Source organism: Solanum verrucosum, unplaced genomic scaffold (genome assembly GCF_900185275.1).
Source record: "Solanum verrucosum unplaced genomic scaffold, falcon-dt-bn FXZP01000103.1, whole genome shotgun sequence".
NCBI lineage: Eukaryota > Viridiplantae > Streptophyta > Magnoliopsida > Solanales > Solanaceae > Solanum > Solanum verrucosum.
In genome coordinates, this window is record NW_026020048.1 from 2,122,080 (window position 1) to 2,137,933 (window position 15,854).

General features: G+C 36.4%; 1 protein-coding gene and 1 pseudogene across 5 annotated transcripts; one reads left to right on the plus strand and one right to left on the minus strand.

Moving 5' to 3' along the window:
• Positions 1-886: 886 nt before the first annotated feature.
• Positions 887-5,706, minus strand: LOC125821928 (pentatricopeptide repeat-containing protein At4g13650). 5 transcript variants are annotated; one of them, XR_007442623.1, is made up of 4 exons: positions 5,656-5,706; positions 2,344-5,546; positions 1,160-1,223; positions 887-1,017 (listed from the first exon to the last, which is right to left on the minus strand). XR_007442623.1 is itself a non-coding variant. In XM_049501282.1 (2 exons), the coding sequence occupies exons 1-2, from the start codon at positions 5,704-5,706 to the stop codon at positions 2,424-2,426; spliced, it is 3,174 nt and encodes a 1,057-aa protein (XP_049357239.1). In that variant the 3' UTR covers positions 2,029-2,423. The 5 variants fall into 5 exon arrangements, 1 of the variants encoding a protein (XP_049357239.1); XR_007442622.1 differs by having other exon boundaries at positions 887-1,026; XR_007442624.1 differs by lacking the exons at positions 2,344-5,546; positions 5,656-5,706 and adding an exon at positions 1,419-1,444 and having other exon boundaries at positions 887-1,223.
• A 1,412-nt stretch (positions 5,707-7,118) lies between these two features.
• LOC125821929 (putative PAP-specific phosphatase, mitochondrial) lies at positions 7,119-15,049 on the plus strand (annotated as a pseudogene).
• Positions 15,050-15,854: the final 805 nt, after the last annotated feature.

Sequence of the window (15,854 nt, forward strand, 5' to 3'; positions counted from 1 at the left end):
TTTGTATTATCAAATACCAAGAACATAATCTCTCATAACAACCAACTACCTAGATCAACAAGAGTGATACTCTTTTTCCAGCCAAAGCTACAGATCTCGAATTGCATCAGACCGTGAGTCTACTACCTCTTTGCTTCCTAGCTAGGTATTTCCTTCTCTTTTATCTTCTACAACGCATATGTGGGACAAAACAGAATTGTGAAACATGATGTTGGGACAGAAACAACTTACAAGGTTAGTCTGCATCTTAAAATGGTTGCTCAACCATCCATTCCATATCTGACGTGTCATTCACCATTAATCTTTGCCTGCATCTTCCACATTTTTCTTGCGAGCCTCAACAGCAGCATCTGCCTCCGGTGACTGGAGTTTCAGTTTTTCAAAATCCTTCACGAAATAAATGGATAACACTTGAAATAGCGTTTTGTCAACCTTATTTCTCACCCTGCAGTCCTTATATAAAGGATGCACTTCCATATTTGTAAGGTACAAGCTAATTAAAAGATGGCATCATAATTTAAATGCTTGTTTATATATTATAATAATATCTGCTTACTGGGTTAGGATTTCCCTATCGAGAAAGATAACCGACAGTATTTGCTCTATAGCTACTTGATTCTTTAGTCCATCAAACCATGTAGAACAGTGCAAGGACTGAGTAACGTTAACAGCTTTTCCCTCAAAACTTATGTTGTTCACAATATAATTTTTAAAAAAAATTGGTGGATTCCTAGCAGAAGCAAAGAAAAAAAAATCACCAGGAATTTTTTTCTCATCTTACTTGAGCCTTGGAGGCAAGAGTTACTTGGTACATGTGTTGGTGGAATAATCTAGGTGTGTACAAGCTGGCCAGACACCATCTCATTAAAAAGAAAAACACTGTGAAGGTACCAGACAATGGTAACATAATATACTAACCAGTTCAGATACATATCCACTGGTCCTTTCACCTTGAGGCTCATAATTTTGAGCTTCACTTCAGCTCACTCTTTTGATCCTTCGGTTTTTCATTTTTATCTGGATGCTCTGCAAATTTGATTACTATGACATTGACTAAAGAAAATCTGAACAAAATACTTGCATGACACAATTACTCCGCTACAAATAGACAATTACAACTTGAAAGAGAAGGACATAAACTAAGAGTGAAGAACATTACCAGCAGCTATCACCAGTGAGGACTCATGAAGCAGCTCTTGGTCCAGTTGTTTGGAACTAATGCACTGCAGTTGACAGCAACTAGTCAGCAACCATGTATACACGTTAATGTGTGTATACACGTCAATACATATTCTCAAAAGAGTTTCAAGCCAGAGTGACACTAAAAGAAAGAGGGGCTAGAAGAGAGCGAGGTTGCCAAAGCAGAAGAGAGACATGAAATCATGGTAATTTTGGCAACCTTGTAACCTACTTGAGACCATTTTTATATAGCCAAGAAATACTCGGGGGCCGCGGCGTATGGTTCAAACCTTGGTGTTTGGTGGACAGTGGACCTGCCCCTCTACTCTTCTACACTTTTTTTTTTTTTTTTGATGACAAGGAAAACCCGCAGCCGCTATCATTTGGGTGCGCACATGGTAAAACCCCCGCTCCTATGCAATAGCTCGCAAACCACATAGGAGAGGTAACCCGCACTAGGCAAACCCGGTGCGACGAGCTCGACCCAAAAGGCAAACCCCTTGCTTTTGCTGGCAAGGGGTTTCGAACTTGAGACCTCCAACATGGAAGTCCCAAGCCCAAACCACTGGGCCACCCCGAAGTGTTACTCTTCTACACTTAAATACTAGGCTTTTGTCTGCCGTGGATTCAAACTCCTTATGTGCAACTAATCCACACATTTCGATACTGCGCTCTTACCACTAGACCAAGAGCGAGAAGTGCATACAACCTTATTGATCACTAGGGATATGTTTACACATGGTCTGAGCAAACCAGTCATCCTTTGGTGACTGCAAAAGAAGGAAGCTTACATACTCCAGAGGTTTAAACTTCTAATAATATGCAAACATCGACATAGAAGTATATATGCTTCATAGTTTTATAACTAACGAATGTAGAGTACTGATGAGTTTATCGAGAAGATAGCATTAGCATGAGGTTCTTTTTATATTTTTACAGATCAGAGTAACACCTAATTATAATTGTGCTTCCTGACGGGGAAAATGGTACGCTTAATCATAGCAATTAAATCAGTAGCTTTGTCAGATCTGAGAAAATGGGCACTGAAATATATCATAGGGAACTTTTGATAATTGAAAAGTGATGAATATTACGGATTTTAGTTAAATTGACTTTTGAACCAAGGCTATAATCATTATGATCATCAAGATAAAGTGTTAATACCTCTATTGATAAAGGTATCCAGAGCATCAATCTCAAACACTGGAAGTTTACTATGTCGTCTCAACCTTCAATAGTTCCAATTACCAGAAATCATTGCAGGAACATTGACCATCTGCAAAATGATGAAACCTGTATGCATCCCGTACAATAATGGCTCGATCTGCAACCTTCGACACACACTTTATCCAATTGTGGCAGTCATTGCAGACACGAAGATTCTTCATCACTCGTATGGGAATCATTTCAGGCAAGCTTAGAAGTCCAAATGCAATAGTTAACTTTTCACTGTGAATATAAGCAGTTGGATCTTTTTGTCCCAACTCCAGATCATTCCAAAGACTATTATTGTCTTGAACATAACCAATCATAACTACCCGTTTATTTAGTTCCTCCACAAAGTCATAGATATGATTTGCTAGTGGATGGAGTCTATCCCCAACAAAAAATGCATGGATAGTGTTTTTAACTTCAATCCAGCTACGACCTGGTTCTTTTTTAACACCTCTATCTTTCATCAGTAGCCTTGTCTGGTTCCGAGAGTCCCATCTTCCAAGAACTGCATATAGGTTTGATAATAAAACATAAGTTGCTGAGTCTTGAGGCTCCAATTCTAAGAGGCGGTGACCTGTCTCTTCCCCTATTTCAATGTTCTTGTGAACTATGCAAGCACTTAGGAGGGTCCTCCAAACCATTGCATCAGGTTCTACTGGCATCGTCTCCACAAACTTCATTGCACGCTGCAAATGGCCAGCTCGTCCTAAAATGTCTACAACAGATGCATAATGTTCTAGTTTTGGCATTAAACCATAATCCTTACTCATTGAATTGAAATAGCAAAGCCCCTTATCCACTAAACCCACATGGCTACACGCTGATAAAACACCCAAATAAGTGACATGGTTTGGCTTCACACCAAGATGTCTCATCTCCTCAAACAGTTCTATAGCTTCATTGCCACATCCATGTTGAGAATAGCCTGTTATCATGGCATTCCATGAAACATCATTTTTATTTTGCATTTCAAGGAACTCTTTCCTGGCATCCACAAGGCTTCCGCACTTCGCATACAATGAGATCAGGATATTGGAAGCTTCTCTTTCGGCATTATAACCAGTCTTTATTATTCTAGCATGAATCTGCTTCCCCTGTTTAATATTAGTGGTATTAGCAGCGGCACTAACAGCAGATCCATATGTGAACATGTTAGCCTCCACTCCATCTCCGTGCAATCTAGAAAATACTTTTAATGCTTCTTCACAAAATCCACTTTGGGCGAATCCTGATACCAAGCCATTCCACGAAATAATATCTTTTGTATCAATTTTGTCAAATGCCGCATATGCATCTTGTATTTTGCCGCATCTCGCATAAAGAAAAATCAACGCATTGCCTATTGAATGATCTAATGAGTAGCCTGACATCACTGACTGTGCATGGATTTGTCTCCCTTGATAGAGTGCTTGAATGCCGGCACATGCGCTGATTGCACTTGCAAATCCTATGTTATCAGATCGAATACCATGGTCTTGCATTTTTCTAAAAAGTTTAAGAGCTTCAACAAAGAAGTCATGCTGAGCATATCCAGCTATCATAGATGTCCAAGATACAACATCTTCCTCATTCAGACGCCAAAAGATTTTCTCTGCTGCATCCAATTTTTCATGCTTTGCATACATATCTATAAGCACACTACACACATAAACATTCTGCCAAAAGCCAGTTTTCAATACTTGGCTATGTATTTGTTCTCCAAGATACAGAGCGCCAACAGATGTACAAGTTCTCAATATACTGGGGTATGTGTATTGATTAGGTTGTAGCCCTTTAAACTGCATCAGTGAAAAGATTTTGAATGATTCATCCAAATCACCCATCTGCCCATAACCCACGAGCATCACATTCCAAAGAACAATGTTTTCCATCTGGCTTCCGAGGAAAAAATTATGGGCTGTTTCAATGTCAGAGCACTTAACATAAAGGTCAAGTAAAGAACCTTCAATAATGCTATCTGAGCATAGACCTGCCTTTGTTGCATAAGAATGCAGTTGTCTTCCCTTCTGAAGAGCTCCTAATGATGCACAAGCACCCAAGAGGCTCGCAATTGTAACACAGTCAGGTTTTAATGAACTTAACTGCATTTTCTCGAATAACTGTAGAGCCTTATCACTGAATCCTTTCAAAGAGAGACCAGAGATTAGGGAATTATAGGTTACTCCATCCTTATGCGGCATTTCAACAAATACTTTTTCTGCCAATGTTAAGTATCCACAGCGAGAATACAATGTAACAAGGGCATTACTAACAAAAACATTAGATAAAAATCCCCACTTATAGATGCTAGAATGGAGCTGTCCCCCCAAATTAAATGCTTCTATCTTTGTGGATGCACTTATAACACTCGAGAAAACATATGGAGTCGGAATAACTCCAAATGTACGCATATCCTTATATAGGAGAATAGCATCCTCTTCTCGGTTGTTCTTACAAAAACCAGATAACATGGCAACCCAAGACGAACTATCCCTTACCAGCATATCCTCAAAGACTAGCTTAGCAGAATCTACAAATCCATTTTTAGAATACAAATCAATCAAACGGTTAGAAACAATGAGCTGCAAGCCAAGCCCATAGCGTGTAACCAAAGCATGAATCTGTTCAACACCCCGGAAACGAAATGCAGCCTTGTTATCACTGCAAGCTTGCAGAACTTCAGAAAATGTGCACTCATCTGGATTAACATCTTCTCTTATCATTTGGGAAAACAAATTGAAAACTTCATCATTTCTTTTTATCCGTGAAAAACCAGACAGTAATTTATTCCAGCAAGACACATTTCTAATTCCTATTGGCAAATTATCAAATATTTGCAATGCACTCGATAAATCTCCACCAGCAACATAAATATCAAGAAACCTAGCACCAATCCTATAGTCGTCGCCAAATCCCAATGTCAACAACTTCCCTTGTAGTTTCTTGGCATCTACAATTGACCCTTCACTCAAGCAACAATCTAGTAGGCTTAGATAATAAGTATGATCAAAATACCCATTATCTTTCACTACTCGCTGATGAACAATAGATGGATAATATTCATTTTCTTCATCTGAACAATCATCAAGAACCAGTGAATTTATACTTGCACAACTAGTAAAACTACAGTTCTTCAATCTAATTGGTTTACCATATTGAAAACTCCAAATTTCCTGCAAATTAGAAAAGAAAAGAAAAATATTTGGGAACCGAAAAAGTAGCTAACTTGACACAACAAAACAAAAAAATGTTAAAGAAAGAATTTTTCTTTAAAGGTTTTACCTTGCGAAGACAATCAGAAGACTTGAGAAGGGATTGAATAATTTTCATCATCTATTTTGTTCTCTTCTGGCTTTCCACTAAATTCATCTTTTGTAAACCTAATTAAGCTCCAATTTTGTTTTCTCCTCTTCTTTGTGGTGCCTGAGCAAGGTTTTAAACAACATTTTTTTTTCTTCAACAATTTATAAGATAGAACAATCCTTAATCGAAATACACCTTCAAATTACAAACTAAATTTTTAAAAATAATATCAAGTTGTAAGTTCAAGCTCAAGTAACAGTTGAAGAAACAAATAACAGCCATGTAGTCTGAAAACCCTCTTTATTTGCAAGTTATAAATCCACAAAGAAAAGACATTTCGAAAAAAATTGAAATATTTTCTACTACATATTATAGGTTAGAAAATGTATTTTCTATATTTAAAACTTCAGTTAAAAACGTTTGTTTTTCCTATAGATGAGTATATAAAATGTGTTATATAAAAAGTTTAGGTTTAGCAAACATAAAAAGTTATATTTGTATTTTTATAGTTTGTATAATTGTCCTACATAACAAATTTTATATATGCTATTCTCACTGTCTCAATTTATGCAACTTACTTTCCTTTTTAGTCAGTTCCAAAAAGAATGACATGTTTCTATATTAAGTAACAATTTAACTATAAAATGTCTATTTTACCTTTAATGGAATAATTTACAGTTATACAAATTTCTATCATTCATTTTGGATCACGAGTTTTAAAAGTCTTCATTTCTTTCTTAAACTCCATGCCGAGTCAAACTACCTCAAATAAAATGGGACAAGGAAGTATTAAGCATCATATTTGTATAAATCGCTGGCAGACCTCTCATTTGTATAAAAGCACATCGATTGTATATGTATATCAATTAGATAATTATATATATGTAACTACTATGTATCTGTATCAATGATTGTGTTTGTATATCAACATAAAATTTGAATTTGTATACAATTGAATAGAAAATAAAACATTTGTATGTCAAATCTCTCTCTTTCGCTTTATACAACACAAATTATACATTGTAATTTGTGTTTGTATAAAGCGAGAAAGAGAGAAAGACAAAAGAGAACTGGTAGGGGAAGATCTATATTTGTATAATTATAAGTGTATATGACGAAAATATATGTATTTGCATTTGTATATACAATTTTCTCTCGCTTTATACAAATACAAACGCAATTTATACATTTGTGTTTGTATAAGGTGAGAGATACGAGTGAGAGTGGCGAGCAAGATTCTCTGTGGAGAGAGGCGAATGACAAGTGTTTGCTACGGATTACAATTAAATGAAACTGTGGTTATAACAATTAATTTGAATTATTTTATATAAATTTTCCCTAAAATGTTTTTAATAAAATAAGAAGAAAAAGATATAACTTGTGCTGAGCACGTGCGGAGAACACGTGGGAGTCTCTGCCAATTTCAACCGTCGGAACTCCATCCGTTGCATTATAAACCATGTACCTTTCGCAGTAATTATTGTACCTCGATGGATCTCCTCCGGTGCTCCGCCGTCCGGTTTCCTAGAACTCATCTCCGACGTCCATTCCGTACGGAAATTCGCCCATGCTTCGCCGCCGTGAGGTCTCTCACAGCTGATTACCCTCCGCGCCGCTGCTAAACATTCACTTTCCTTAACCGATTCTAAATTTTCACTCTTTCTGCGTTTGCAGGTCGAGTTTGGGTTTTCCGTTCCCGGAGCAGAAAGCCAAGTATTATAGAGAATTGGAAGCTGCTGTTGATGTTGTCGAGCGAGCTTGCCGTCTCTGCGTTGATGTAAATTTCTTTTATTTAGCTCACTACTTATATCGATTACTTATTATTGAAATGGAATGGAATGAGTTCGAGTAGAAGGAATCCTTACAAAGGCTGCATACAGTGTGTTTGGTTGATTGATTGTGTTAACTTATTATTTGAGGTGCATTTGGTTAATTACTGTTAGTCAATTTAGTGTATTATCCGAAAAGAATAAGTTTTTCTTTCAATTGACGAACATCGTGCTAATGTTATTGTAATTCCATAGAACACATGTGGAAAGACTGGTTGGATTTGTAATAAGTAACTTCCTCTCTGCTATGTATAATTTGATTTAGTACATGGAATTTTTGGTTTGTGAAGTGTTCTACAGTGTACTCAATGTTTAAGATCATAGATTTTGGAGACAAAAGATATTAGCTTTTCTAAGAGATGATATTAGTCATTTAGTTCTGGTGAAATGTTACTATAACTAGTATGTATCAAACTAGCCTTCTTCTTGGGGGGGGGGGGGGGGGGGGAGGGGGAGGGGAATCAACAGCTTGTCAAGTTTTGTCACCAATTGAAAGTTCAGCTTCTTGTTTTCTCATTTTTTGTTGATGGTTGCTAGGTGAAGAGTTTGCTGTTCTCCAATGATGATAGGATTCTTGAGAAAAATGACCAAACCCCAGTCACTATTGCAGACTTCGGGGTGCAGGCTTTGGTCAGCTTGGGTGATCCATTTTTATTTTCTTGAATTCTTTATCATCTTCGTTGATTAGTTGACTTAAAAGTGAGATCAGTTTTCAACAATATTTTGTAAAATTGGAAGGAGAATAGACAACAAGCATGTTGGAGGTCTAATTTGTCTCACCACATAGTTTTTCCTCTAGTAAGAATGTTTTTCAACCTATTTATAGTTCTCGACATAGAGTAAATACGGTAGGATGCATTGATACTGTAAGATGAAGGTGGCAGGATGAGTATTATTTCGTGAGTCAACTTCCGTACATTGCTGCAATTGATTTCTCTTCATGACATGCATTTTTCTTGTTACACGAAGATGTACCTAATGAACTATCAAATAATATAAGAATGGTCAATCATGACAGACATAGTTTTGTTTCCCTTCTGACACCCTTGATTATCCTCTTAGCACAGAGCTGAATCGTTTCTTTTACTCTATCACTTCCTTCTCTGATAGAGATGAACAGACTCTTCCCGTCCATTCCTTTGGTGGCTGAAGAGGACTCATCATTCTTGTGGTCAACTAATCTAGTAGGAGCAGTAGTTGATGTGGTCGCGAATAAAGCAACTTTTAGAGACGAAGTAACAGAAGATAGTGTCTTGAAAGCAATTGACAGAGGGGGCAAGGATGCTTATAATTTTGGGCCTAACCCAGCCACGTACTGGGTAAGTTGAGATCGACTCTAGAGTAGTATTCACTAATTTTCACAGATAAACTCTATACAATCTTTAAAACCTTTACATTAAGAAGGAATTTCTGAGAAAGGAAATAATAGATTTTCCAATTCCACTTTGGGGGAAACACCTTTTGTCATGCACCTTTCATAAAATTTCATGGTCCTGGTACAGGTGCTGGATCCCATTGATGGGACGCGAGGGTTTGTTAAAGGTGTTGAAGCTCTCTATGTGGTATGTCTTTAATCTATTTTTCTCTTATTTTTCTTTGTTTCTTTCTGTCTTTTGTTTTCTCTTTTCTTCTTTCTAACCAACATAAAAGAAAGAAGGGAAGATTGTCACTAGTCTAGGTATTCTAATTATAAAATACCATTAGGAGTCGTTTAGTTGCTAGTAAAGAGGTAGCTTATCGATGTATTGATTTGTGTGTAAGTTATACAACGTTTGATAGTTAGTTAGGATATAAGTTATTCATGTATAAAATTAATACAACGTCTGGTTTGCAATTCAGAAATCTGCAAACTAATATAGGTATAAGTTATGAGGGAATTGATGTATTATCTTATGCGGGATAGAAGATGGAATAGCTAATACCTACATAACTAATACTTGCTTAACTTATACCCACATAAGTGCATAACTAATACCTGCATAATTCTAATCAGTTGCTTAGTGCCCAAGCTAACCATCTCGGAGGAACTTTAGTGAAGAGAACAACTAACATGTGGGGTTGTTTTCCATGACTATGTCCAAAGATAGCAGGTACGAGTTGCGTAATTGATTGGTTTTAGAGTGCAAATACAGATGCTAAATAAATTCTCTCTGACTTCTCACCACATAAGTAACCTCCAGAGCACAAATGAAAGCTTCTTTTGTGAAGGTTTTCATGTGTCAAACAGGTCTTCTTGGTAACGAAGCATGAGAAGAATGCCCTCCTTATATGGAGCTTTCATTCCAAATTTGCCTCCATGGTCATGAATTACCCAGTTGACCACCAGCTTTTAGAGACGAGTAGCAGGATTTAACTGTGAAGCATCCCTTATTAGGAGCTTTCTAATACATCATATCCTGACAATGAGCTAAACTTGAAAGGATTCCAAGGCTTTCAAAAATTTAGCAAGTCTGCCCATGTCCCAATCATTCAAATGTCTTCTGAAATTGAAATTCCATCCATCTTGCCCTGTATTAGTGAGCAAAGTGGTGTCAGATAACAAAATTAGTCCTAATAAATTAGGGAACTGCTCTTTCAAGCCTCTACTAACGGGAGAGCCTCCATCTCAAAGTCCTCTCGTTGCTAAGTAAATCCCAACGGAAAATACATAATCAATGGACCATAGCTAATCCATTTACTACTATGGAAAGCAATCTTCCTGCCATCACCCACTTTGAAACCAATATCACTCAAAAAAAACTCGACCATAAAGCTCTAATAATTTTCCAAATCCCCAACCCATAAGGAGCAGGCACCACCTTTGAATATCAATGTCCTTTAGAGACAGTTTTTCATCAGTTGCCTATTTCCATAAGACATGTTGTTCTGAACTAAATCACCACAGCCATTTCATCATTAAACTGTTGTTAAGTTGCCTCAGGTTTCTAATGCCCAGACCACTCTCTTTCTTGCTAGCAGTCTGTCACGCCCCAAGACTGAGGCGGGACGTGATTGGCACCTGATCTAATTCCCCGTCTGGTGAACCCTGTACCAAATTGTCTGGCCATGGAGCATCACTGAATCTGAATTAGGTACTATTTTTTTTATAACCTTGGTGTCCCAGAATTAGGTACTGATTTTTCCTAGTTTATTACCCACAAAAGGCTACTTTTCACTTAACAGGGAATAATCCTGAAAGATGCAGATTATTTACTGGTATTATCCTTTTCACCTTAAGGTTTTGATGTATTCTGCTATAGCTCAACTATTTCCAGCAGCTTACTAATTTTCAATGAAATTACTCTATAGTATGGGTGGTATTAGTTCCATTGCTTTCAATAATTTCTCCCTACTCATCAAAAGGGCAAGAATTCATATCAATTGGTGAAGGATGGGAGGAATGATGTTATAAGGGTGAAACCTTTATTTTGGAATTACAATGGACAGCGTGGTGTGGTTAATCTCAAGCTTCACTCGTATCAGACTTCTCTTTTTGTCTCTCTCATCCTCTTTGGTTTCGTTCCTTTTTTTCTTCCTGACAACACGCTGTTTCAGGTTAAAGTAATTAATGTTTCTCCACAAAGAAGTCTTCGTAACCAAAGAGTCTCCGACATTATTTACATAGCTTTCCATCATAGCATGTTCTTTAGGATTTGTGAACTGATTGAATTGAGATTATACCTCTTGCCATTTCTTCAATTTATTTGGTTAGGTTTTGTTGTTAGGTGGCTTTGGCTCTTGTGGTTGAAGGACAGATTGTCTTGGGAGTTATGGGGTGCCCTAACTGGGATGAAGACTACTTTGTTAATTGTGTCACCGGGGTCCAAGAAACTGGAAACAATTTCTCCAGATCAGGGAAGATTATGGTTTCTCACGTGGGTTGTGGAACGTGGAAACAAAGGTTATCGGACATGTTAACCATTGAGTTGTCTCAAAGTTGGACAAGATGCTTTGTCGATGGATGCCAAGTACTTAAGGAGGCACGTTTTTGTACTCCAGAAAGTCAAAAAGTGGGAATCTTTTCCTCTATCATCCTCATTTAATGCAAAAACAGACTCTGAAAAAATAGGGAATGGAGACATCCTTCTTGTTCCTGCATGCTGTGGAAGGTGATGTCTTCTTGTCAAAGATAATTCTCAGGCATTATTTTAGCAAGATTGGTGCTTAGATGTGTGATGAACATTGTCTCTTGCCTACAATTGACATTTAAGTAATGTTTTCAAACTAGATAGACCTCTGAAAATGTGGATGCATTTTGAAATAGGAGTAGACAATCAAATGAATTGTGATACTAATCTCATTAAAAAAAAAAGGGTTAGATAAATGTGGAGCTGAGGAAGAAAATTACTATAGCTGAATGAACCTATCAAAGCATTTTCAATTTGAATGCTGGTCACAAGCACACTTAAAGTAGTCAAACATGCGATAGAACTGGTTTTACATCATGTTGGAAACCTATTTGTGGTTTCTGATATGATTTGAGCTGATGATATACTCTGAGCATAATACAACACTCTATTATCACGGATCTTATACATACAAATGCAGTGAATATCTTAATAATTGTACCTTTGTACAAGGAATTGTATTTGTCCATGATCATCAAATTGTCTGAACCACAGATGGGAAGGGTAACATCTGGGAGAATATTCACCACCACCTGATTTTATCCTTCGATCTTTGTATTTCTCTGTTTCAGGAACTTAGAAAAAAAACTTTTTCCTTGGTTTCAGGATTCTTATTTGTGCCTGTAACTGTTAAGCTTTCTTTCTTCACCAAAATTGCTGCAACTATAGAGATATTAGTGCTGGTAGGCATCTTCCAGATAGTTGTTTCATTGTGTACAATGGGTTTTCTTCAAAGTTCGTGTTTTACTTGGAATAATATTCTGGAGGAGGGGGAGTCTATTGCCTTTTGCAATTTCTGACTTAACAATGCGATATTTTGGTGTCTGTTATTCTTCAATGTCAGTCCATCATATCTGAAACTATTTGAGTAAAGTCCATCATACCTGAAACTATTTGACCAGGATATTGGTTACATTAGTTGTCTTCAAGTTACTTATATAGCATCAGATTCTTGTTATACTTGAAAAAGCTCACAATCCACAGTTCGTTACTTGACCTCTGTGACCACACATTATTTCTGTTATTGATCTCCATCTAAGATGATTGTATTTGTCATTTATCTGTTTGATTAGTTTTGTGAAGCACCACCAAACACCAGCACACCATTTTTCTATGAAGGAAATTTGTTTGTTTTAGCAATATTTTGTTATTTGCTGTATGTGGAATATCATCATCTAATTCATTTTCGACAGAGGTTCGTGAATTACTTCCATTAGAGATTGAGGGACACTATTTTACATTACCTCTGGACAGAATCACGACAGTCACATTCTGTATATTTTTCTGTGATGCTCCAAATTAGACTCCATTGGATGAATTGTTCAGTGGTGAATTTACCATAATGTTTTTTGACTCTCCTTTTAGGGTTAGAAACTAGTTATGTTGTCACGTTTTTTTTATGGGTTTTGCACATTCTTTTAATGCAATTTTCTTCTGCTCCGCAGTTTGTGCAAATATATGATGGTGGCTTCTGGTAGAGCATCAGTTTTTCTTCTTCGTGCAACAACCAGAAAAGTTATGAAGGTAATTTTTTAATCTCACACATTACAGATAACTGCAGTCAAGTGAACTTGTGCCTCATGTCATTAAAGTCGTAGGCTTGTGATCCTTTAGTGGAGCCCCTTGTTGTTAAGATGTTTTATGGTGCTAGCACAAGTTTTACCCTGGTTAATTTTCTACAAACAATAAGAGTTAAATTGTATGTTTACTGTATGTCTAACTTGGCTAGGAGTCTTTCAACCTTGTTAGAGATTTACGCACGAGTAAAAATTAGAGACTTCTGGTAGTAGAGAAACTGATTATAAATATTGGATTGAGACGGGTCATATGGAGCGCCATGCGAAGTACTGATTCTTATAGCCATCCCCAACTAGCTTGAGATTGCGCCTTAGTTGTTGTAATAAAGAGTAACTAGTGCAGACTTTCTTGAGATAACTAGTGGAGTTACATTGGTAATGCTACACATTTCTATGAACAAGAGGAAAATAGGATACTGCAAACTTTCTTGAGATTATGAGAAAGGCATACTAATTTGGGTTTATAGTCTGTGGTCCAAACTATTTGCAGAAACGAGCCTTTTGAGGTTTTCATTACAACTTCATAACAAGCAATATATATATATATATTTTACAGATTGTTAAAAATGCATTTATGCTATCACATTTGAATAACAATTTACTTCAATTATTGGCGCCAGAGAGCAAAATTAAACAAAAATAATTTCATGGAAATTTGATAATTTTGTCGTAAAGTTGTTTTTTTCTTCCTTTGTTGGTTACTTCAAGTCGACTGGATTTACTCAACCATCCATCTATTGACACCACTAGATCTATGTGTTAGCATATTCTTTCTTTTGGGTGTTCAATATTCTGATATGAACATATGACTCCACTGAAGAAAATCTCTGGCTATGCCCCTGCTTGGGACCATGCTGTTGGAATCATATGTGTTCATGAAGCTGGGGGAAAGGTATGTGTCTCTCTATTGGTATTCCTTTTCTGTTGTGAGTGTCTATGCGTCTCTCTGAAGGTATTCTTTTCTGCATACGCATTAATCTTAAGTTATCTGCTTATAACTTCCATTTATAACCAGTTCTTGGGAGAAAACAAACAGCTGGTATAACTACCTTTGGATTTGTATAACTCAAGATGTAGGCATCAATCTTCTTTTTCTTTTGGCCACTTCTAATGCAGGTTCACATCAAGGTCTAATGGATATATTTGAGAACTTGAAAATTGGTTGGGAGGAGAAATCTTTCATACCACAGAGCATAATTCCTGCGGTTTGCCTTAAAAGAAAACAGAGTTTCCCAAATTATTAAGGCCCATATATCCTTAATCCTTTGGAGATACTTATTTTTATATTTGATAGACACTGAATATTCCTATTAAGATAGAAGTATGAGTAACAAGACAGGTTACATTATCTTTCTCATGGTGATGTAATCATGAACATTTGGCTTAAAACATCTGTGAAGTGCAAGGAAGGGTCTTCATATTTCTGCCTGATACTCTTTGTGATAAGGAAAATGGAAGTGAAGTGACTAAGCGAGGGAAATCTTTTGAGCACTTTTGATTTCATTGCTTGATTCTTCTCGTTGTAAAGATTTTTTATTTATCCTTTTCCTTTCTGATTAAGGGAAAATGTGTATACTACATCAATTAACATGAATCTTTGTTTGGCAGCATTCTTTCATTCATAAAAATAAACAAGTCTATTATCGTAGTTATTCAGCATGCTTGCAAATATTTTTCAGGTGACTGACTGGGAAGGAAGTTCAATTGATTTTGCAGCAGATCAAGTTGCACGGAGAACTATATTTCCGTCTGGTGGCTTTCTTGTGACGAATCAATGTTTACATAATGAGATACTTGGACTCATCTCTTCAAATTCATCAATCAATTGATGGCTCAAGTGTTCTGGTGACAAATACCTCAAATTCTTTTTGTAATCTGTATTTTCTTCCACCAAGCCATAGAACAGTATTTTTTTTAAAAACCCTGATATCCAGGCCATTGAACAGTATATTGCCATTGTTTCTTAGCATATATACGTGTATTCTTTGGGCCTCAGTTGGCTAACTCTTCCACTTCAACATCCTTCAAGTAAGGGATCTTCATGGAGAATGATTTATTTATCATCTAGTAATATATCACTTCAGAAGTGGACTGTCATGTTGTAACACAAGCATTGCTACTCATTTTTATCCATAACGATCCAAAAATGTCATTTTTTTCTATTTTGTAAATGACAATAAAATATCTTTTTCTCAACAAACAACATTGTCCATTGTCATTTTAAAAATCTGCGCATTTGGCGTCTCTCGTTACGAGCATATTGAAGATACTTAAACTTGAAACCAAGCATCTAATTTCTACATATAATTAACGTGGCATCTTTTTAAGTTATCTTTGATGTTGTAAGGTGCAATGACTTTTATGCAGCTGATACGTCCATGCTTATCGTCTTATCTTTTATTAAGATACTAATTTAAATAAAATAAAGAGCATGCATGCTTGTGATGTCCGAATCAGTTTTCGCTAATTTCAAAATATCTATATAATGATGGGAATGCATGAGCGTGCCAAATTTAATGTTCTGTTAATAATGAGAGTCAAATCCCTTTAATATTGAAATTTATACTATTATAAAATAATTATTTGCACTTTTGGTCCTGGCCAATTAGACCCAATCCTTGTGACAATATTAAATTTCCCCATTTTTTGTCCTTCATGAGATAACA